At 34.7% G+C, this 24,646-nt stretch overlaps 1 protein-coding gene across 6 annotated transcripts in view; it reads right to left on the bottom strand.

Moving 5' to 3' along the window:
* The window catches only part of PDS5B (PDS5 cohesin associated factor B), a 195,411-nt gene that overhangs the window by 53,767 nt on the left and 116,998 nt on the right, over positions 1 to 24,646 (bottom strand). For all 6 annotated transcript variants that reach the window (XM_030882528.2, XM_030882529.2, XM_030882533.2 and 3 more), the window contains exons 16-19: positions 23,540 to 23,679; positions 21,885 to 22,000; positions 16,341 to 16,446; positions 13,763 to 13,923 (exon numbers count right to left, since the gene is read on the bottom strand). In XM_030882528.2, coding sequence (XP_030738388.1) covers positions 13,763 to 13,923; positions 16,341 to 16,446; positions 21,885 to 22,000; positions 23,540 to 23,679 — 523 coding nt within the window. The remainder of the gene's footprint in view (positions 1 to 13,762; positions 13,924 to 16,340; positions 16,447 to 21,884; positions 22,001 to 23,539; positions 23,680 to 24,646) is intronic.

Genomic DNA, 24,646 nt, shown 5'->3' with positions numbered 1-24,646 from the left:
TTTTCTATTTCATTCTCACTGGTACCACTTCAGCTAAGCTTCTGCCACCTTACACCTTCTTTCTCCAGGCTCTTCCTCTTCCAATTCACTTTTTACTTTGTGCCAAAACAACCTACATGAACAGAAATTTGATCATTTAACCAATACAAATTGAGCACTTACTATAGTGCCAGGCACTATTAAAAGTCCCAAATCCTTGCCTTCATGCTACCAGCATATTAGGGATAAGACACATGATTATACATAAATTAGCAAAACATATGTTATGTCAAATTGTGGTAACTCCTGTAAAGAGAAAATAAGAAGCAGAAGAAGAAAAAGAAGACAGGAATAGGGAATGGGGCTAAGTGTGTGACAGTGTTACAATTTTAAATAGGGTGCTTATAGATGTGCTTATAAAGTAACATTGGAGCAGAGTTCTGAAAGAGGTAGGGAATGGGTCATATAGCTACCTGGAAGAACATTTATGTATCATATCATTCCACTATATAAAAACTTAAAATCCTGAATAAAGCAGAATCTCTTAGCTCAACTATTATGAATACATCTCACAGTGAAAGCAACTTCTGAATCCTCCCCCTTCCCCAATAACAACCCAGTGCTCCAGTAGAAAAAAAAAATTAGAGATAAAATAATTCATTATAATAATATCAGAGTCTCAGAAAAGATACCAACAGCAAAATATAATAAAAATAAATAAATGACAAACTGAAGGGAAACTTTGCATTTCATGTTACAGGGAAAGGGTTAATATCCCTAAAATGTAAACATCTACAAATAGAGAATGAAAAGACCAACAATATCACAGAAAAATGGGTTGGATTTAACAGAGCAGAAAGCTCTTCAAAAGAAGATAAACAAATTACCCAGTTATGTGTGAACAGATGTTTACCTTCACTCCTTTAAAAACATATATAAATACAAATTAAAACTATACTCAGAGGACTTCTGCTTCAGATTAGGACAGTATATCTGAGACTGGGTTTACTCTTTTACCTTAAACAAGTAGAAAACAAGATAATATGTTAATGGTTTCAGACACTGGACAATAGGAAGCGCAGTGCGAAAATCCGTAAAAGATGGGAAACAAACTAGAAGAGCCCTACATCTGCCCCCAATTACTGCAAGGAGGTAGTTTCCAGACTGCAGTACAAGGAGAAGTAGAGACCCAAATAGAGCCTGGTGGTTGCATGCAGTTGAGGGAGACAGGAATGAGAATTCAGGGAGGCCAAGGGAGCTATACTTTCTACAGCAAAGCACCACAGAGGAGGGAGCTACAAAGAGAGAAAGAGAGCTTGAGTTCTGTAGACCTGAAGAGGGGTATCCCTGAGTCTTTGGCTGAATAATGATCCGCGTCACGCAAGAGCAAAAACTACCTAAGACCAGGAAAAGAATGTTAGAAAGAAGTAGGCCAAAAAACTCCCTACCACACACAGGGCTGGTAGCAATTCATGTTTCCACCAGTCACAGCAGAAAGACCTTCAAATATATAATCAGGACAAAATTAATCAATAGACGCAGTCCCCGAAATGGCACAGGTGACAGAATTAGCAAAGACATAAAAACAGTTGTTATAAATATGCTCCATATGCTCATGAAGGTAAGAAGAAAACATGAACGTGATGAGGACAGAAGTGAAATATATATATATTAAAAAGACCCAAATGGAACTACTAATTCTGAAAAATATAATACCTCAAATTAAAAATATATACATAGAATAAAAGCAGATTATATATGTTATAGAAGAAATGATCAGTGAACTTGAAGACATAGCAATAGAAACTATGCAAAATAAAACAAAGGGGGGGGAACAGGAAAAAAAATAAGAATGGCACATCAGTGACCTCTAAGACAATATTAAGTAGTCAAAAATACATGCAATTGGAGTCCCAGAAACCAAGGGGGTGAGAAGGGGAGAACATTAAAAAAAAAAAAAAAAGAAAGGAAGAATTACCAAAACAACTCCAAATATGATGAAAATAAACCCACAGTCCCAAGAATCTCAATAAACCTCAAGCAGAAGAAACATTAAGTACACCATTCCAAGGCACATCAGTATCAATTTGGTGAAAACAGCGATAAAAAAAAAAAAATCTCAAAACCAGTCAGAGAAGACATATTATGTACAGAGGAACAAAGAATGAAAGATCACTTTTCATCAGAAACTATGCAGTCCAGAAAATAAGAGAGTGACATCGTTCAGGTACTGAAAACCAAAAGAACTCTCAACCTAGAATTCTTATTCCAAGCAAAAATACTTTAAGAATGAAGATAAAATAAAGACTTTTTCAGACAAAGAAAAGCTAAGATAATTAATTATAAGCAGAATTATACTCTAAGAAACATTAAAGTTATTCAGGAACAAAAATGATACCAGCTGAAACTATGGATAGATATCCAAAACATGAAGAATGGTAAAAAAGGTAAATATATGTGTACAAATCAAAGAAATATGCTATTGTTAATCTGAGATATATCAAAGTGTTTAGGGCAAAAATATCAGTAACATATTGTAGCATTTATAACATACATAGAAACAAAATGTATGACAACAAAAGCACAAAAGCCTGGAGGGGGAAGGCATGGAAGTATACTGCTGCAAGATTTTTACAATATACATTAAGGGGTATAATTTTATTTGAACACAGATAAGCCAATAAAATAAAATCATTAAAAATAGTCAACCTCAAAGAGGGCAGAAATAGAAAGAAATGGGAACATATATTAAGATGGCAGCTTTAAACCCAACTGTATCAACAGTTCCATTAAATGGTAAATGGTATAAACATTCTAATTGAAAGAGTGTGTCAAATTGGATTAAAACAACCAAAATCAAAACAAACCAACAAAAACAAAACAAAGACCCAACTCAAACTATAGGATATTTACAAGGTATTTATTTTAAATATTAAGCCCCAGGAACATTTACAGGGAAGGAAGGAAGGGGGGGAGGGGAGGAGGGAGGAACGGAATGAAAGAATGAGAGAACTGGGACTTCCCTGGTGCCACAGTGGTTAAGAATCCGCCTGCCAATGCAGGGGACACGGGTTCGAGCCCTGGTCCAGGAAGATCCCACGTGCTGCAGAGCAACTAAGCCCGTGTGTCACAAATACTGAGCCTACGCTCCAGAGCCCGCAAGCCACAACTACTGAGCCCACACGCCACAACTACTGAAGCCTGCGTGCCTAGAGCCCGTGCTCCACAACAAGAGAAGCCACCGCAGTGAGAAGCCCACGCACTGCAACAGAGTAGCCCCCGCTCGCCACAACTAGAGAAAGCCTGCGCGCAGCAACGAAGACCCAACACAGCCAAAAATAAATAAATAAATAAAATTTTAATGTTAATAAAAAAAAAAGAATGAGAGAATAAAAGACTGAAAGAAAGAGATATGCCTGGCAAACACGAATACAAATGAAAGTAGATGCTGCTCTCAAAGACTGCAGAACAAGGAAGCTAACCAGGGACAAGGAGAAACATTTCATTAACAACATAGTCTGTAGACAAGGCTATGGGGAAACAAGTACATTCGTACACTGCTGGAGAGAATGCGAAATGGTATAACTACTACAGAGGGAACTGTAACAATATCTAGTAAAATTATGTATGCATTTATTCTATGATATATCCACAAAATAAATATTTCAATGTGGAATAACTGCTAGTATACGTAAAGAGAAAAAAAGCAAGTTGGAGAAAGGCATGTATAGTGTACTTTTTATCATTCTTCTATCAAAGAGGTCATGTGAACACACATACATATACACATACGCACTGAAACATATCTAGACCGACATGCATGAAAAGACTTCTTTTAAGTTTATCTATAGGTAAGAAGGAATAGGGTAGAGTGTTGACGAGTACAAGCTAGACTTCTTAGAATATATCTTGCTTTTTCAGCTTGTCTTTAAAACCTGTGAATATTTCATATAATTAAGAAATGAAAATTTTTTAAAGTAACCTCAAAAAATAAAAAGAAACAAATGAACGAAAGTGTGCATCCATTTGGTGGCATAACCACACAAAGAATCATTCCAAGTAACTTTAAAACACAAGAATTTGACTGTAAATCCCTAGTGTGATGCACCCTAAATACATAAGAGAACTACATAAGGCAAACAAACAGCTGTTTTTAGGAATCACACTGGTGGTGCTACTACTATTCTGAGACTGTTCTGTATTTATTATGGGATAATTCAAATGAGTTATTATGTAATATCATAGTTTTATCATCCTGTATTAGCTCGGCATGGGGAAAAGATAAAAATGTAAAATTGAAGAGGCTCAATAAAAACCCAATTTGAACTGGAATAATCAATATAAACATACAATGCATTTTATCTTCCAAAAAACCTTTTTTTTTTTTTTAAGCTGTATGCACAGAATTGTCCTAGAAAACTGACCCACACATTAGCAATTAGTACACACAAGACTGACATTCTGATTTCTTAATACTATTCCCATTAAAAGGAACCAGGGCTCCTCAGAGAAATGGCTGAATCCAGGTCTGGGGCAGGACATGTACAAGATGGGTCTGGAACATTTTGTCATACCAGGTTGCAAAGACATTACAAAGATTAGTGGAGTTATTCAAAAGGATTCAGAAGTCAATCTGAATAGCCTATAGATGGGACAATGTGAGCATCGAGTGATCACTGTAATTGACTGAAACACAAATATGAGTAAATCCATCAGTTTATAATGATATTTTTAAAAGACGACAACAGAGGATACTAGTAAACTCCTCACTCTTTATTTTGAACTCTGTTCAATACATAAAAGAATCACCCACTACTTACAGATATGGAAAACAAACTTATGGTTACCAAAGGGGAAGTGTGGCGGGGAGGGATAAATGAGGCGCTTAGGATGAACATATACACACTACTACATATGTATAAGACAGATAACCAACAAGGACCTACTGTAGAGCACAGGGAATTCTACTCAATATTCTGTGATAACCTATATGAGAAAAGACTCTAAAAAAAAGAATATATGTATAACTGAATCACTTTGCTGTACATCTGAAACTAACACAACATTGTAAAGCAACTATACTCCAATAAAAAAAAGATTATTCATGATGTTTAAAATAAACTGATAAATTAAATGAAAAAAAAGCATTTTAATTTTTCTTTATGTGCTTTAAAGTAATGTTTATGTTTCTGCAAGTTAACTGACTTAGAGCAAAACGAATAATATTAGGTACAGAAAAAAAGCCTGAATAAATAACTTCTGACGCTAAAAAAAGAAAAAAGGAAAAAAAAAAAGTATCAAGCACTTATCCTGCCAAAGAATAGATGAGAAGTTCCTCTTTATAAAAGTATTCAGCTAACAAGTGATAAAGGAATGACACAGTATCATTACTGATTACTAAATATGATCAGCTGCTAACATCATAAAAGAGAAACAGCCAGGTATTACATTCCTCCTGACAGAAGAGCATACCACCACCTGCAAAGTGGTCCTGTGACGACAAAATAGCTGAAGCAGAATCCAATCAGGCCTCTGGATTCAACTATCACTTTACAGAAAACACAGGAAAACGTTAAAGCATGCCAAAGGCACACAATTAGCAAAAATCAAAAGTCAGTTTATGTGAAAGTATTCAAGATAAACAACCTGGTTTCTTCATCAAACACAAAGAGAAGAGCTAACTGGAGGGGGAACCTACAGGAGAAAAGGGACTTCAGAGACCTATCAAGCAGTAACAATGTAGAAACCTCACTTGGATCCCGATTCAAAAAAAAACCAAACTGTTAAAAAAAAATTACTATGTTTTAATTGGATATTATTATTAGGAAATTATTATTAACTGTGTTTACGATAAAAGCATTGTGATCATTTTTTTAGAGTTCTTATCTTTTGGAGATACTGAGATGTACAGATGAAAATACAGAGTCTGGGATTTGTTTTCAGATATAAGGGGAATGTGGGGAATGTGGGGAGTGGGCAGAATTATAAATTAAACAAAGTGGCTTTTAGTTATTTATATATAAACGGGTTGGTGGATACATGGGAGTTCTTTTTAGTCTGTGATTTGTGGCTTCCTTGTGAAATGAAAAATTATTATTTTCTGGTTACTTCAGTAACTGAAGTCCCCAGGGAAGACCTATCATCTCATAAGTCACACACAAGTAAGAAGCAACTATGGTGGGACGTTCAAAGATAGCATAAGAAATTTTAAGTTCATCCAATGTTCTGCATTCTCATTTCAACAGAAAACAGAAATAAACCAAAACAATAAGGAAGGGAAAAAAAACAATTTCAAGAATTCTAAAGCCCTAGGCAGACTGAGAAGTTAATGAACGTAAATGAAGCGACTACCTTCTGACTGCTTTTTATATTAATAAGTTTCTATTAAAGGAAATCCTTTATTCCCTCATTAAATTGATTTTTCCCCTTCAAATTCAAGGGGAAACCCCCCTGCCGCCCCACTTGCGAACAAAACTGAAAAACACATTAAAAACACTAAAGAAAAAAACTCCAAATCCTACTACCCTGAAATAATTAGTGTTAACATTATTTTAGAACTACTTCTAAAATTTCTCTGTACATACATACACATATTAAATAAATGAGAATACAAAACATATATTTGGAAACTTTTTTTTTTTAAAGGTCACACAGGTCTTCAGTGTCTGGCTATACCACAATTAATCTAACCAGTCTCCTACCACTGAACATTTAGATGGTTTTTTTTTTTTTTTTTTAAATCTTGACAACAAACAATGAACATCCCTGTGCTAGCTCTTTATCTAGTGTCTCTGAGCTTTATATCCTATAATCTGCTCTGAGATCCTGGAGCTGTAAATCTGCAAATTACATTTCCCAGACTCCCACAAGAGCTGGTAGGTTCTTCCAACAAGAGACACCACAGCTTCTTTAAGGCCTTCTCTGCAGTAGCTGTGCTGCCCTGCAGCAAGAGCCAGGCCACCCCTACTCTGACAGTTAGTTGGCACAATGTGGACAGGCTCTTCCACCCATTGGGCAGTCCTTAACACCGCTTATTCCCAGTTGTTCCACCAGCCCTAAGGGTGGTAACTGCTTCCGGCAAATCATAATCTCTGAGCTGCCAAAGCAACTTTTTGCTCTTTCAAGCTTCAAACATCTGTATTAATTAATTTATTTACGTTTAAAATACCTGGAATGGTTTCTGCTTCTGACTGGACCCTGAACCATATAACCACTATGTAGACGTATTTTCTAATTATCTCTGGGATAAATACCTCAAAGTGAAACTACAGTATTAAACACCACACACATTTTAAGTTGGTAAGTATTACCACATTACCAACTCAGAAAAGCTGCATCCGTTTATATTCCAACTGACAGCAGCACTGGCATGCTAGCTAAAACTGGTTATACAGCACGTGGGTATTGTATTTTCCTCCAGCACTCTTAGCAGGCATAAATGTCCTTTCCTAATGTGATGAAGGACTTCCTGTTTGTAAATTTCTTATTTATTCCCTATGTTAGTATTCTACTGTGAGATATGTCTGTTATTCCTTTGTTAAGAATCTTAATACATTACAAATATTAACCTTTTCTAAAGTCATATATATTGAAAATAGCTTCCCAGCATACCAGTTCTGTTTCCAATTTATTTCATGATTTTTGCTTTTGTCTAAATAGTATTCTCCCTCACTAAAATATAAGGGCAGAGACTTAACCTGTCCTTTTCATTTTAACATCCTCAAGTACCTTATACACAATGAAGGCTCTACAAATATTTTTTCAATAAATGAATTTTTAAAAATCCAACCCATCAATATTTCAATTGTGACTTGGCATCAGTGTCCCTTTCACCACAAAGTAAGAAGTTACAAAAAATGTACTGGTTACTAATACGTTTATTAATTTTATATATATTTGAAATCTTAGATATATGAATAATCTTTGACTCATCTGGAATACATGTAAAAGCAAGTAAGCAGTCTACATTAATTTTTCTTTTTAAAACAGCTTGCCAATTATTTACTCAATAATCTAAGTTTTCCTAATTTCTTTGTTAAATATTATACCCCTCACTATTACAGGGTTGCAAATTTCTTATACACTTTACTTCTAAATCTTCTGATTTCTACTCATATAATATTTTCTAAATGATTGTTAATGGTATATAAAGAAAGCTTTGGATTTTTACATACTTATTTTGCCCATCTTATTTTTTAGTATTTTACTAGTTCTGCAGTTCATTCTCTTGAATTTTTCTTAGAATATGATAACTTTGCTTCCTCCTTTCCAACGCCTCCACCTCTTATTTTCTTATGTAATTATATTGGTTAATGCTTCCAAAACAATGTTAAATCATAGCAGAGCTAGTGTATTTTCTCATCTTGCTCCTGATTTTACTGGGAATGCTTCTAGTGTTTTACCATATGATGGTGTATACTGGTTTGAGAAGTATGAAGGCATTAAACCGTATTTTATTGGGTTTAATTATAAATAGCTGATTTTTTCTTATCAGAAGCCCTTTCAGCAGCTGTCAAAATGATCTATTGTGTGCCCTTTCCCTTTTACTCATTTATACAATGAATTATAACATGAATATTAGGCTTTTTAGTAGTAACCCTTTTTGTATTCCTGGAATTAATCACATTTGGCCATAGTATATTCTTGTTTTACTGTAGTAAACTCTCTTTTTGATAATATTTTATGTACAATTTTTGCATCAACATTAGTAAGATTTGTCTTAGTTTTCTTTTGGAGGGATATCTTTTATCAGGTTTTAGCATTCCTGTAGTTACCTTGGCTTTATAAGAAGTAATCTAAATGCTTTCTTTTTCCCCCATGCTCTAAACAACTTAAATAAATTAGAATTCCTATGTGGTTTATATATATATATATATATATATATTTGAAATACCTCCTTTAACACACACCTTTTATTTGCCCTTATTATTATTATTAGAGGGTAATTTTCTCTAATTCTTTTATAGTTATAGTCTATTAGGTTTTCTTCTTCCCTCTACTTGACCCAATTTTATTTATTTACATCACCCTTAAAAAAAAATTCAGGTTTTCAAATATCTAAGACATAGATATAGCCACATCTAAAACTTAAATAATGAAAGTAAAATGATGAGAAAAGACAAATCAGAGAGATGCAGACAAGAAGAAAACAAGAGTTTGATTTAGGGGCATAAACTAAACTGAATGCAAAGGGAAAAAAAATCACACAACTTGGTAGACAGAGTGACCTCACGATAAAAAGGGGCTAGGGCTTCCCTGGTGGCGCAGTGGTTGAGAGTCCGCCTGCCAATGCAGGGGACATGGGTTCGTACCCTGGTCCGGGAAGATCCCACATGCCACGGAGCGGCTGGGCCCGTGAGCCATGGCCGCTGAGCCTGCGCGTCCGGAGCCTGTGCTCTGCAATGGGAGAGGCCACAACAGTGAGAGGCCCGTATTAAGGGGCTAATACATTCCTTAAGTCCTTGAATCCTAAATAATATCCTTCATTTCCCCTTATTTAAGCACAACTTGGCTAGTTAGGAAATGCTTTAGATACATTCTTTTTGTCCATCAGAACTCTCTAGTTGTTGAATCATTAACTTTGGAAATCTTTTGTGGTTGAAAAGAAATAAGTCAGCCTCATTACCTTTCCATTGTACATGATCTACCTTTTTTTTTTCCCTTGATGTTTATGAAATCACTTCTGTAATCTCTGAAAAGTCAGTAAATTCCATCACAATATTTTCCTAAAACATGAGCACTTTTAATCTCCAGATTCATGTTTTCATTCATTCTAAACAAGTTTACTATTATTTTTTAAAAATGTTTTCCATTTCCCATTATTCTGTTGTCTTCTCCACAGAAACTAATCATGGCTTTTCACTATCTGCAATTCTCTCTAACTGCCTTCATTTCTTTGCCCACTGTATCTACATTCTATGCAGTTTCCTCAAGTTCAACAGAACCCTTCCTGGTTACATTTTCAATATTGTTTACTCTGCTCCTTGCTGTTTATAATAAATTACTTTCTGTAATACAAATATGTTCCTGCTCTTCTTTACCCTTAGTTCTGCCATTTCTCTTTTTATGTTATCTTATTTTTGTTCTTTTTTTTTCCAGATGTCATTGGCTGTTTAATTTTCTTGGCAGTTTAGAACAACTGTCTAAAATTTTCTTTTTTCCTAGAAAAATACAATTCTTCCAAAGTGCTGATCAGCTATCTTTTGAATGCTAAATTATCCTCATAGGATTCATGTTTGTTAATTTATTTGTATTCTGTTAATTCATCTTTGAATAAGAGAAATTCTCTCTGGCTCCACCATTTAAACAAAAATGCAGATAGTGTCTCCCTGAGGACTGAACATTGGGCACTTGTTTTAAAAGATTAACATCAGAACTCTCAACTCAAACTACACTTGCTTAATTAGCTGGATAAACAGCATGGAGGAAGAAGTTGGGACTAAAGGTATCAAGTCCTTTTTTTCTGTGTAATTTCTAAGTCTGCTTAAGCTCCCCCAATTGAGAACCAGCTCCACTTGGACTATGACCACAACTTATGCTGTAGGGGACTCTCAGTTTTGGCACATCTGCCTACTTTAGGATGAGCCAGATTCCTGAGAGACTTACTGAGTCATAATGGAACCCATAATTCACCATAATTTTAGTTTAGTGGGTCAGCACATAATTTTTTCTGTTCCTGTAAAGTTGGTGAGACGTTTGCTTCACAATTCTACTCTAAGCCTTACCTCACCTGTAAGCTTTGCTCCTCCTGTTAAGCCCAGAGAAAAATGGTATGACCACAAAGTCTCTCCTTTAGCTCTATTCCAGCTGAAATTAGATTTTCCCTATTTCTCTCAAAGCTGCCCATATCTCAAACTCCTCCCTCTAAATGAGCTAATGAAAGAACACTTATTATACATTCCCTTAAACATCTGATTCAGGGATATATTTATCAACTGTCAATGTTTTCACACTCAATTCAGTCTAAATGGCTTATCTAGCACCAATTCTGTCCAGCATGTGGTAGCTTCTACTTAGATACACTTTTCTTTTAAATTATTTTAGGGAATTCAAGGGAAGATAATTTAATAAACATTCATTTAACTCTATCGTTTTTCCTCAACATCAACTCACCCAATTTAATAATTTAAAACATAAAATCTGCAAACATATTTTATCTCCTGGAAGACATATACTATGAATTACTTCATCGAGAACAGTGTGTACACACAGTAGGTATTCAATATCAGCTGAATTAATTCTCCTCATGAGAGATATCTGAAATATACTCAGCATATATATCAAATAACTCTAAGTACTTCAGTTCCATATTAAAGCAGAGTATGTTTTAAAATGCCCTCGTGTGTTCTAAAATGTCCACCTTTCAACCTTGTTCTCGTAGTTCTCCTACAAATATATCAAACAATGTTTCTTTAAAATATAAAGCGTACTAGGAAAGACAGTTTAGAATGAAAACTAAAACCTCCATTGAATAAATCAAACTAAAACTTGTTTAAAGCTCCAATTAAGAAAGGAACTGTGGGGGCTTCCCTGGTGGCGCAGTGGTTGAGAATCTGCCTGCCAATGCAGGGGACACGGGTTCGAGCCCTGGTCTGGGAAGATCCCACATGCCGCGGAGCAACTGGGCCCGTGAGCCACAACTACTGAGCCTGCGCTTCTGGAGCCTGTGCTCCGCAACGGGAGAGGCCGCGACAGTGAGAGGCCCGCGCACCGCGATGAAGAGTGGCCCCCGCTCGCCGCAACTAGAGAAAGCCCTCGCACAGAAACGAAGATTCAACACAGCTAAAAATAAATAAATAAATAAATAAATAAATAAATTTAAAAAGAAAAAAAAAAAGAAAGGAACTGTGCCATAATGGATATGGTACCATAAGCACTGCAAACAAACAGGCCTATATTCAAATCTTCACTCTGCTATTTGCTAGCTATGTGACCTAGAACCATTTACCTCAAGTAAACATTAGATTCCCCATTTGGAAGATTAGGATAATTCCTACAAATCACACTGAATTGTTACAAGGTTTAAATGAGATAATACAATAAGTGGGCATTCAGTATATGGTAGAGTTATATACAGTTTATACATATAGTGTGTGTGTATACATATATCTCCAAATTCTGATCTCTGATCTGGATAGGAGAGTCGCAGCTCCATTCCAAAGGGAAATTTATGTTCTAGGCTCCCTTAAAAATTAAGAAGCCAGTTCTAAACAATAAAGTTTCTTATCCTTGCTAAAAAGTATACTGTTACAAAATTATTTTATGTTTCAATTATCACTTAAATAATGCTTTTGTCCTATATATCAATAGTTTCTAGAATTAAGTTCATGCAAGTAGAAAGTAATAACAGAAAGTATACCTGAGCCTCTAAAAGCTAGCTTTGTCCAAGTCTCTTTCTAAAGAAAAGAGCCGCAGGCAATTCTTCAACATGAAGAAGCACAGTACCCCAACCACAACTAACTAGACCAAAAGTAACGAGCTGGAAGTAAAACCAACCACCAGTGACTATGGCAATATCAAGACCAATTATCAGCTATGCTCTCCAGGAACAGGGAGGAGAGATGCATACAGAGAAGTAAGCAGGGATTCATAAAGAATGAAGACTTATTATTTTTGAGCTATTAGAGAATTTGAGCTATTAGAGAATCTTGAACAATAATCAACCACTATTAGAGATCACCAGGATAAGAGCACAATTTCCAATTCTTGGAAATACTAGAACACACAAACACACACACATAACACACTGCTGTTAGGATGCTTATACCATGCTTCTCTGTTTCCCTGTGCCAAATAAAGCAATACTTCTGAAAATTTTCGAGTCAATACTCATATCACAGGAGAAAGTAAAGAGTGCTATGGACAATCCTGCTGAAATGCCTTTGGAATTTCCCATTGGATCTTAAATTTTCATGAATTACTTATCCTGTGCCATAATATGCCAAGGAACTGTTTTACTGTAAAACTGTTTTCATTAAAATCTTTAAGCACGGGCTTCCCTGGTGGCGCAGTGGTTGAGAGTCGGCCTGCCGATGCAGGGGACACAGGTTCACGCCCCGGTCCGGGAAGATCCCACATGCCGCGGAGCGGCTAGGCCCATGAACCATGGCTGCTGAGCCTGCGTGTCCAGAGCCTGTACTCCGCAGCGGGAGAGGCCACAACAGTGAGAGGCCCGCGTTCCGCAAAAAAAAAAAAAAAAAAATCTTTAAGGGCTTCCCTGGTGGCGCAGTGGTTAAGAATCCGCCTGCCAATACAGGGGACAAGGGTTCAAGCCCTGGTCCGGGAAGATCCCACATGCCACGGGGCAACTAAGCCCGTGCGCCACAACTACTGAGCCCACATGCCACAACTACTGAAGCCTGCGTGCCTAGAGCCCGTGCTCCACAACAAGAGAAGCCACTGCAATGAGAAGCCCGTGCGCCACAACGAAGAGTAGCCCCCACTCACCACAACTAGGGAAAGCCCACGTGCAGCAATGAATACCCAACGCAGCCAAAAATAAATAAATTTTTTAAAAGTATATATACAATTCAAAAAACAAAATCTTTAATCAAAACTGATGCTTCAGAAAGAAACGCCATGCTCACCCTACATTTTCATGAATCTTCTAAAACCAATCAATGCTTTCTCCCAGGAAATGAGAATCTAAACTGAATATTTTAGACTTAAGATAACCCAGACATTATTTCCTCAAAACTGAAAAGATTCCAACTATTACATAAATCAAGAAACAGTAAGTATTTTTCTGTCTTCCAGAATATTTATCAGAAAAATCTCAACTCACGATCTGATGTGTGGGAAATCCTCTTCAATTTTGCTTCCTGTGTTTTTGAAAATTTGGAGTGCAGCTTCTGCTACTTTTTCATCATCCATTTTCAGACAAGCCAGGAGAGATTCAAATGTTTCAGCAGAATGAAACGAGATGGGATGTGTAAATGAGAGTACCTAAAAAATGATCATAAAAAATGATCTGTAATCCTTTTCACCTTTATAAATCTGAAATGTTACATATTAGAAATACTACAAATCCAAGTAAATACAAAAATAATTATGCTAAAAAATCAATAAGAGCACTATAAATAAAATTTAAAACTTACTCAAATATATAACAGAAATGTTCTTGTGTAGGAAGACTGTACAGTCTAAAGAAACAATTACCTTCAAAATTAAATTACATGTACCATAATTCTACTCAGAATAATCTGGATTTGGTTAATGTTTGGAGAGGGGGGTGGTGGAGAATGAAGGTAGGAGAAAAGGAAAATGAGAAGAGAGAATTTTAAAAAATATCTCTATGATTCTAAACAAAGATCATTAGAAGAGACCAGCTAATAACATTTTCGGAAAAAAGTAATCTAGGGAAGGGGGTAAAACACCAGACAATAAACGATATTGTAAGGTTACAATAATCAAATCAACATGGTACTAACATTAGAAGCAACAACAACAAAAAATAAAGCAATAAATAGAGCTTACCGTATATATGTACTTAAGATAGGGTGTAATAGATTATAAAGATGGTAACAGAAAATAAATGAGAATGGATGGAATTTTTATTTTTAATAAATAGTCCTGGTAAAGGTGGATAGTTATTTGGAGGAAATCAAATTAGACCCTCCCCTACAATACACAATTTCAAAATAAATTTTAGCTGCGTTGTTTCAAATTTAAAAATCACAAACAATAAAAACCCCTCTGAACATGACAGGACTTTTAAGCTTAAAATAAACAATTAGACTCAAATGTAGAATGTAAAAACAAGCAAGTAGTAGAAAAACGTATGAGCATAATGCCATATTTGTAAGACTGAGAAACAAGCAAAATAAGTGATGTTATTTAGAGATATAGACATAAATGGAAAATCTATACAGAATAGTTAAGAGAATAATAAACTCCAGATTCAGGACAATCTGACCTGGAAGATGTGGGGTAAAAAGCCACTCAGTGAACTTCAACAGTATTAATATTCTATTTAATTTGAGTTCGCATTCCTTTTACTTTCTATTAGTATTCATTTTATTACTATACTTTATAACTTAAACAGAATACATTTTATTTTTTTATATATCAAATATGTCCTATAAAAAAGCCAAGGAAGTTAAAAGCACACTTAAGTCAGTTAAAAAAACAAAAGATTGAGATGTCAGTATAAAATGAACACAGGATAAAAGCAATGAATTCACTATAGAGAAGACACTAATGATCAACATATGAAAGGTGGATCTCACTAGCAATAATTATATAAATTAAAGCATTATTTTTCGCTTATCAGATTAGTAAAACTTTTAAAATTTTATACTATTCCAAATTTTTGAAGATAGGAGATAGGCACCTTCATACACTGTTGACTGAATTATATATACTGTATGAGTACGATTTCTCTGTAAAGGAATTTGAATACACATATATCCAAGAATTTTGAAAGTGGTCATTCTCTTTGACCCAGTAATGTCCTTCTAGTATTTAAAAAAAAAAAAGAAAAAAAAGAAAGAAAGACATTAGCAGGAGCTCTTAGTTACCTTAGCAGTAATAAAATTAGAAAAATCTAAATATCCAACAATATGAAAGTAGTTGGGAACACTATGATATCTCCAAAATGAACTAATCAAAAAATAATGTTTATTATTATTTTTAGTATGAGCCAGACACTCTGCTAAGACATTAAGTACATGATTTAATTTAGTCCCTGTGAGAGAAGTACTGTTACTAACTCCATTATAGATGAGGAAACAGAGGCAATTAACTTAAAGCATACATCTAAAATAAGATCTGTTTTTTGACACTTAAAAATACTGTCAAAAAACACTGAGAAAGATGCTTATAATTTATTATGGGAAAACAGTCAAGATACGAAATTGTATTTTCAGTCTGATCTCAACTATATAAAAGTGTACATTTTTCTAAAGATTAAAAGGAAACAAAATATATTTATGAATGATAGGCTTCTCAATGTTTTCTTATTAGTTTATATTTTCAATTTTATCAACAATTAACTGATATCTTTGTAATCAGTAAAAGGTAGTAGTATATTTTAGCTAACAAAATAACACATAAAACAGACTTTAAAATTTTGGTTCTTCCTGTGGTAAGGGTAAGCAAGTTCTTTGTTTACTAATGAAAGCTTCAAATTATAATCCTTAATATAGTTAATACTAGGTTATATTATACAATTTAAACCTGAGAATATTTAGCTTACATGTTAGAATAAACATGCAATTTCAAAATTACCTAAAAATGATTAAGAAAATTTTACTTCAGGTTCTATAAACCTAAAGAAGCAAATCTCAAGTCTAAAAAATCCAAACTATATATGTTTAACAATTGTCTAATTAGGCACTTAATTTCACCTTAAGCATATTTACCTTAAGCAGTTCAAGACCTGCCCTGATGGCTTGATCAGTTGGAACACCCTCATCTTCATCATCTGCTGTTCCATCTATTGACTTGTTTACTTGCTTTATAAGAGCACTAAAGCATGAAAAAAAAATTTTTTGTCATTTTTTTAACTCTTCTATTAGCAATGTCTAAGAAAAATAATCCTGAATATTTTCTATATAGACCACAACTAAACCACATAAAATTTGATACAGCTGTTGCCCAACCATTATGGCAAAACAGAAAGCTATAGTAAATATAGCTTCTTTCTGAAATGATATTTTCCTTTGTCCATTCAAATGAGGTCAAAATGTTACCTGATTTGCTGTTTATTAATGCTATATTTTTATTCTTGTATTTTCCATGTAAAGTTTATGCCTAAACATGTGAATGATAATAGATGTTTTCTAACTATCTAAAGTTCGTTATTACTCCAGTAAGTAGAAAAACGTACATTGAAATAAAGGATAAATGGCAACATTAAGCACTTTCAAACCATCTAGCAAATATTACTGTGTCTGGGACTGTTATGAAAGCCAGAAAGGCCTCCTCCTGAAAGGTGTAAAAATGCCACATAACAGACACACAATAAATCCTCACTAGAACATTCAGAATATATTAAAAAGGAAACACAATGTTTTGAAATTTTCTTCTAAAAACAAGCTTATGTAATTTTAAAATAATTATTTGTAATGCACTATTATCGAAAGTAATCATTCACTCTGGTAGGTATTTGTTCTTTTTACAAAAAAACAAGTAATAGACACCAGGTTAGAGACATAATACATATCAAAATATAAGAAAATTCAATTATTCAATGTTCCTTAAAATGTTTAGTAGATCTACATTTCTACAAAAACATTATGTACTCAAATCTAAGGTCAAGCTAAAAGTCAAATATACCTGTCTTCCTTGCAGCGTCCTCTTAAATTTATCATTCCCTTAACAATTAGTATCTTTGAGGATGTTTTGTCCTTTTCTGCCCATTTTCCCTGATTAACTGATTCTCATAGCTCCAACCACCCCAAATAAAAATCTTCAGCCTGAATCCTCTTCCCATATTTTCATCAGTCCCAAGGTTTCATTTTTACCTAGATGTACCATAGGAATGAAAAATACCATATACCCAAAATTAAATTCATTATTTTCTTCCATGAGTAAGAGCATGAAGCTCTCAAGTCTAGCGAGGGAAGGCCAAAGGCCAAAAATAAGCAAACAAATACATTAAAATCAGGGAACAATAGGACTAGAAAGAAGGCCAAGACAAGAAGACAAGACCCTTGGTTAACCAGGGCAGTCAGGAAAGGCATTCCTGAAGACGTACAATTGAGCTAGTAACCAAAGAACAAGAGCCAGTGATATAAAAAAAAATCTATGAGGAAAAAGCATCAACCTGGAAAACCAAAGGGAATCAACTGAAAAACTATTACAAAATACTGATAGTTCAGTGAGGTGACACCAATAAAACACTAAAAATCGACTGTGCTGTTCTGTATTAGCCAAAGCCACCTAAAAAATACAGGCGGGTAAGGGGTAGAAGAAATCTATTTATAATGACAAGCCAAAATATACAAAATAACTAGGAATAAAAAGTTTTAGGGGCTTCTCTGATGGCACAGTGGTTAAGAATCCGCCTGCCAATGCAGGGGACACGGGTTCAAGCCCTGGTCCAGGAAGATCCCACATGCTGCAGAGTAACTAAGCCTGTGTGCCACAACTACTGAGCCTGTGCTCTAGAGCCTGCAAGCCACAACCACTGAGCCCTCGTGCCACAACTACTGAACCCTGCGCGCCTAGAGCCGGTGCTCCACAACAAAAGAAGCCACCGCAATGAGAAGCCCGCGCACAGCAACAAAGAGTAGTCCCCGCTCACCACAACTAGAGAAAGCCCACGTGCAGCAACGAAGACCCAACACAGCCAATAAATAAATAAATGAATGAATAAACTTATTTTAAAAAGTTTTAAATGCACAGAATCTGTATATAACTTCTGAAATTATATTAAGGGAGCATAAAGATTTGAAAAAATCAAGACAAGCATGGAAACACAGAATTACACAAATGGTGTTTTTCACTACATCTCAGAGGAACACAACTTGGTGTAGGACAAGATTCAACAGACACATTCTATAGCTCATTTGGAAAAATTAATTAATGTTTGGGAACATCTAGTACATTTTAGGGGAGGAGGGATGAAAGAATTTTCTCAATGAGATAAAAATGTATCATAAAAGCCTCAAAAGACAAAGAAACCAAGGCAAAAATCCAGTAAGACCCCAAATGTAAGAATTTATGCTATAATGAGGGAACATCTCGAATCAAATGGGAAGGAATCAATTTTTCAATAAATGGAGCTGATACAACTAGCTATCAGGATTTTAAAAAAGGATGGATCTCTATCTCCACCTTACAACGAAATGAGTTCCAGACCAATTAAAGACTAAATGTAAAAAACATAACCATCTGATATGATACCAAAGGCAGAAAGAAATCATAAAGGAAACAAATAATAGATTATATAATTTAATATTTATTAATGTCAAGCACAAATTTAAAAGGTAATCAAACTGTGTTACTAGCCTTACTTTATAAAGCATTCATATAATCAATAAGACAATTCCTCTAAGCCACTCACAGAAGAATAAGAAGAAACACAATTAGCCAAGAAACACATAGGGAAAAAATGTTCAATTTTATTCACAATTTTTTGTTTTTTTAAAAAAAATAGTACCATAATTCACCTATAAAAAGGCAAAGACTGAAAAGGTTAAGTCACTATCAGGAAGAGTTAGGTGAACTGGACACTCATTGACTACTGGTGGGGAACAAGAGTGGAATCTTTCTGCAGTGTGGTGGCTAAAGCAAGAGGGCGCTGGAGCCAGACTTCCTCAGTTTAAATGCCGCTAGCTATTTCCCAGCAGTGGGAAAGTTACTCAAACACCTGTGTAGCTCACTGTTCCTTACCTGTAAAATGGGAATAAAAATATTTCTTGCCTTATAAAGTTAAGAAGTAAGTTAAAACACGTAAAACACAGAGAATCAGCCCAGGCACATTATAAGCACTAATGGCTACTACCTGTTACTATTATTTATGTTTGAACACTTCTTCTGTAACACCATGACCTACTAACTGCTAAAGTCAAAGACCTGTTTTGGTCCTCAGTCTTTCTGTTCATCACACATATTACTGCTGGAAACTTTTTCTATCCTAAGTTTCAAAATACTGCAATAACCTGGTTTTCTTACCTTTCTGTAATTTTTCTACTGTTAAAAAAAATTTCAAGGTTCTGTCCATGATCTTTTGATCTTTTTAACTTTTCTCTACATAATCTTGCTCAGGGAACTATCTATTCTCACAGTTTCACTTTAAATTTAATTTGCCTTGATTAAAAAAAAATTGCGTCCAAATAAGCAGCGCATCCTTTCTTACCAGCTCCTTTCATTCTTTTCATGGTAATACTATTCATCATCTGGACTTGACCCCGTATACTTGTGACTCCTCCCTTTTATTCCCCATTTCCAGTAAGATGACCCATTTTTTACGTTGTTCTTTTAAAACCTTCCTCAAATATGTTCTTTCCCTTCCATCCCACTACCACCATCCACAGACAATTATAACAACACCTTAGCAGTCTATCTTTTTGACTTCCCTCCTCCTATCCATCATCAATCATTCCTGGTTCTCAACAGAGCAAAGAACAAAGTAAAAGCTCTGAAGTTAGATCTTATAGCCTTTCCACAATCTGATCCCAAATGCTTTTTTTTTTGTGTGTGGTACACGGGCCTCTCACTGTTGTGGCCTCTCCCGTTGCGGAGCACAGGCTCCGGACGCGCAGGCTCAGCGGCCATGGCTCACGGGCCCAGCTGCTCCGCGGCATGTGGGATCTTCCCCGACTGGGGCACGAACCCGCGTCCCCTGCAACGGCAGGCGGACTCTCAACCACTGCGCCACCAGGGAAGCCCCCCAAATGCTTTTTTAGAATCACCTCATAACACTTTTACACTTCTCCATATTGTACTTTAAATAGATGGCAATCATTTTCTAAACATCCTTGTTCTTTCCTATCCCAGTTAGCTTGGCTTATATTAATCTCAATACCTAGAATACTCCTCCCATTTCTGTAGAAATACAATCTTACTCCATTCTTCCTCTTAGGTCAAATACTACCCCCTTTGAGAAATCTTCTTTCAGTCCTCTGAACACTATCTGCACCAATTTTATAGAACTATAATATAATTTCCTGATTAAAACTCTCTATTCCCTTACTCAACAGAAGGTTGATGAAAAGCAGAAAATATGCTTTGCCAATATCTAACTAGCATCACTTCAAATATATTGTAGCAGGCATGGGATTATTTATTTAATTAATGAATTTCAGTCTGATTCAGATTCTTCCTTGTACTAATATAGAAGTTCTGGTTTTTTGTTCTGTTTCCTTTTGTTTTTCAAACTGAAGAACCCTTTCTTCAAATGAAAAATGATGCAAGAGGAGTCCAAAGTGACAAATGGGCATCCAAAGTAGGGTCTGTCTCCCTACTCTATGGAGGGTCACAAGTGAAAAGCTACACCCTATGCCCTCAAAAAAAAAAAAAAAAAAAACCCCAAAGGGGCTTTACTGAGTACAGAGTGTACCATTATTATTATTTATTTTGGAATCCAATAAAGCTCTGAAAGGTACTACTGATCACTAATAAATCAGTGTGCTATATACATATTTTATAAGTACTTTCTTTTTTCAACCAATTGAAAGATTTAAGGAAAAGCTATTAAAAAAAAAAAAGAAACGGGGACTTCACTGGCGGTCCAGTGGTTAAGACTCTGTACTCCCAATGCAAGGGGCACAGGTTCGATCCCTGGACAGGGAACTAAGATCCCGCATGCCACATGGTGCAGACAAAAATAAATAAATTAATTAATTAAAATAAAAACTAAAAAGAAATAAATAAATAGAAAAGAAAAGAGCTCTTCCCACATTCTATAAAACCAAGTACAGATATAAATAGAAAGTATTTTCCAAGATATCACAGTCAGGTGATAAAGTTTCAGGATGAAGGTTGTTTTAAAAATAACATTTTCAGTTCTCAGATATCTGTGAAAATGCATCATATGTTGTTTTACAACATATTCACTTAGTTTTCTTTTCCTGAGAACAGAACTGCAATTTGTTTCTATTAGTTAACATATGCAAGCTAACTAACTAGTATACTAGTAACAGACAAAAACTAGGCTTGGATTGACAAATTCTCATCCAAGTTGAAAGAGTACCTAAATTAAAATATATAACAAGAAAAACTAAATACATACATATATATATACAGAGGAGTGTATGTATATATACAAACATATACATATATATGAATAGATCTATTTACAGATATCTACAGATTAGGGTATAGCCATTATGTATATACATAAACCTATACTATGAGTGCCTTACTCAATAATGAGCGCAGGTACCCAATAATGATTGACTACTAAAGCATGAATGAATTAATAGTAATGAAAATTCAATATTTTAATATACAAATACCTGATAGATTCAGTATCTATGTGCACAGGTGCTATCCTCTCCAAGAGAAACTTGATCATTTCCAGAAAAGGATTTGTAGGCTGTTTGGGGTTGCCCAACTTCTTAGTTATTTCTCGCTGTAATGTAGATTTTTAAAATATTAAAAAAGTATTTTTAAATAATTCATTACATTAAAATGTTAAGAACCTATAATAATTAAAACCACATAGTATTGGTGCTGGAATAAACAAATCAATAGGAATAGACTAAGAATTTAGCATAGGAGAAAGGTAATATTTCAAGTAGGTAGGAAAAAGGTAGATTATTCAATATATTGTTATATTGAAATACCTGAACAGACATTTAGAATAAAAGCAGAGTTATATCCCTATCTCACACCTTACACCAAAAATATTCCAAAACGATGAAAACAAATACGAAAGAATAAAACCAAGGGTCAGTGGATATACAAACTTCAACAAGCAAAATTATTAGGGGAGCCCATTAAAACTACAGATTCCTGGGTCTCATTGTGAAGATTCTCGTTTAGTCAACCTGGCGTAGAGCCAAAAATCATCTTTTTTAAAAAAGAATTTAGGACGATGCATGGGCAACAGATTAAGAAATACTGACATCAGGGACTTCCCTGGTGGCGCAGTGGTTAAGACTTCATGCTCCCAATGCAGGGGGCCCGGGTTCAATCCCTGGTCGGGGAACTAGATCCTACATGCATGCCGCAACTAAAAGTTCGCATGTCACATCTAAGGAGCCTTAAAGCCGCAACTAAGGAGCCCGCGTGCTGCAACTAAGACTGAGCACAACGTAAATAAATAAATAAATAAATAAATATTAAAAAAAAAAATACTGACATCAGTAAACATTTTCATTGACCTGCAACAGAATGGGATTTCATAAGCAGGACTCCAAAGACAAAAACCTTGAGGAGACTGCTGATAGACTTAGCGAGATAACAAAAGTATAGTATGTAAAGGACATCATAAACAAAATGAAAAGGGAAAACTACAACAGATAGAAAACTATATCTGCAGCTTAATTAACATACAGTGCCATGACATACTAACAAATGAGATAAATATTCCAGAAAAATAGGCAAAGACTAAAAAACACACAATTTACAAAAGAAATAAGAATAGCTAATATACTGAATGAGAAAAAATGGTCAGATGACTAGTAACCAATTTTACAAATCCTATCAAAATAATGATGTTTTTGTTTGAGTTTTGCTTGTTCCCAACAGTGATAACTGGCCAATAATGAATTTATCCTAAAGAAATGAAATCAAGACTGTGTAAAATTACTTAGCTATAAAGATTAAGTATTCTTTACATTAATCAAAAACTGGGAAAAAATTTAAATGTGTAACACAAGTGGGCCGTTCAATAAATTATGGTACACGTATTCAATGGTGTGCTATGTTGCTACTAAATATAATACTGCAAAAGACTAATTAACGAGAAAGTAAAATGTACGAAGATACATGTATAATATAAACATACACCATAATATTAACCACTGTCTCTATAGAGGAATTACAGTTTAATTGTATTGTTATTTTTGTGATATTTTCTAAATTTTACATAACAAATTACAAAAGGGGACAAAAAAGATTTGGAGGTTTCTCCAAACATGAGCTCTTTTTAAATTTCTCTCCTTACCACACAACCTTCAGCCTGTTTGCAGGAGCATGTTGGACTAACAAGTACTTCTAACTGTTTTCTTATTTTCTCATCATCTTCTAACACCTGTGTGAATTTCTTCATGAAATCCTGAGCCTTACCAGGATCTGGCAAATTTCCTTAAATTAAATTAAAATTCAATTAAAATACAATTTTAGAAATTTATCAAAATAATAAATGAGATCAACATTTTTCATTCCTTTTATTACTTTGATGAATAATCCTAACTTACAAATTCATTTAATTTAATGTGATAAAAATTGTAGAGCACCTTCAATAATAAATTTTCACAAATAAAAATCTGTTTCCTAGAAACATAAAATAAGATCATTGTGAAGGACCATCTATGCAGAGAAAGACCAAACTGGCTATTTCTAAATAACTCCTTATAATACTTAAAGGCATTACATGTCTACCTGAGTAATACCAATTTTATTACTATCCCTTGAGCTTGTTGTATACATTGTTCTTTTGCAATTCAGAGTAAGAGATGAAGATCAGTCAGTTTTACCTAGAAGAAACCATTTTCCTGTACTGCACTGTTTACTGTTAAACCATCCAGAGATAATGCACACATGCACACATGCTACTTGGCACCAACCCATGCTGAGCAACACGTTCCAGGTGTTACTGCTGGGTAGGCCATTATCACATGAGAAAGGATGAGTTCTTGTAGAATCATAGATGAGTTTTATACTACTCTTCTAATACATCATGTATCAAAACACTTATGAAAGCTAATAAAATATTCATCTTAGAATCTTTTTTTTCTGGCTACTCACAACTGTGAGGGAGAACAAGACTAGGTAGGATCCTTCTAATAACAGAAATTATAATATAGAACTATGGACTCTAATAAAAGTAGTAGAAATGTGTTGAATCTTAAAATATGAATACAGTAAATGCAGTCTTCAAGTTCATATACAACTCTGAAATTCCATTTTAACTCTTGGCTAGATGACTGAATATAGTAAGAACAAATTTTCCTCCTAACTACTTGACTGTATGACATTTCCATATTTCTAGAATACAAAAATTCTACTGTACTGTTTGTCAACAGTTTTGGAAAATGTCACTTTACAGCCC

Source organism: Globicephala melas, chromosome 18 (assembly GCF_963455315.2).
Source record: "Globicephala melas chromosome 18, mGloMel1.2, whole genome shotgun sequence".
Lineage (NCBI taxonomy): Eukaryota > Metazoa > Chordata > Mammalia > Artiodactyla > Delphinidae > Globicephala > Globicephala melas.
This window is presented reverse-complemented; position numbering and strand designations above follow the sequence as displayed.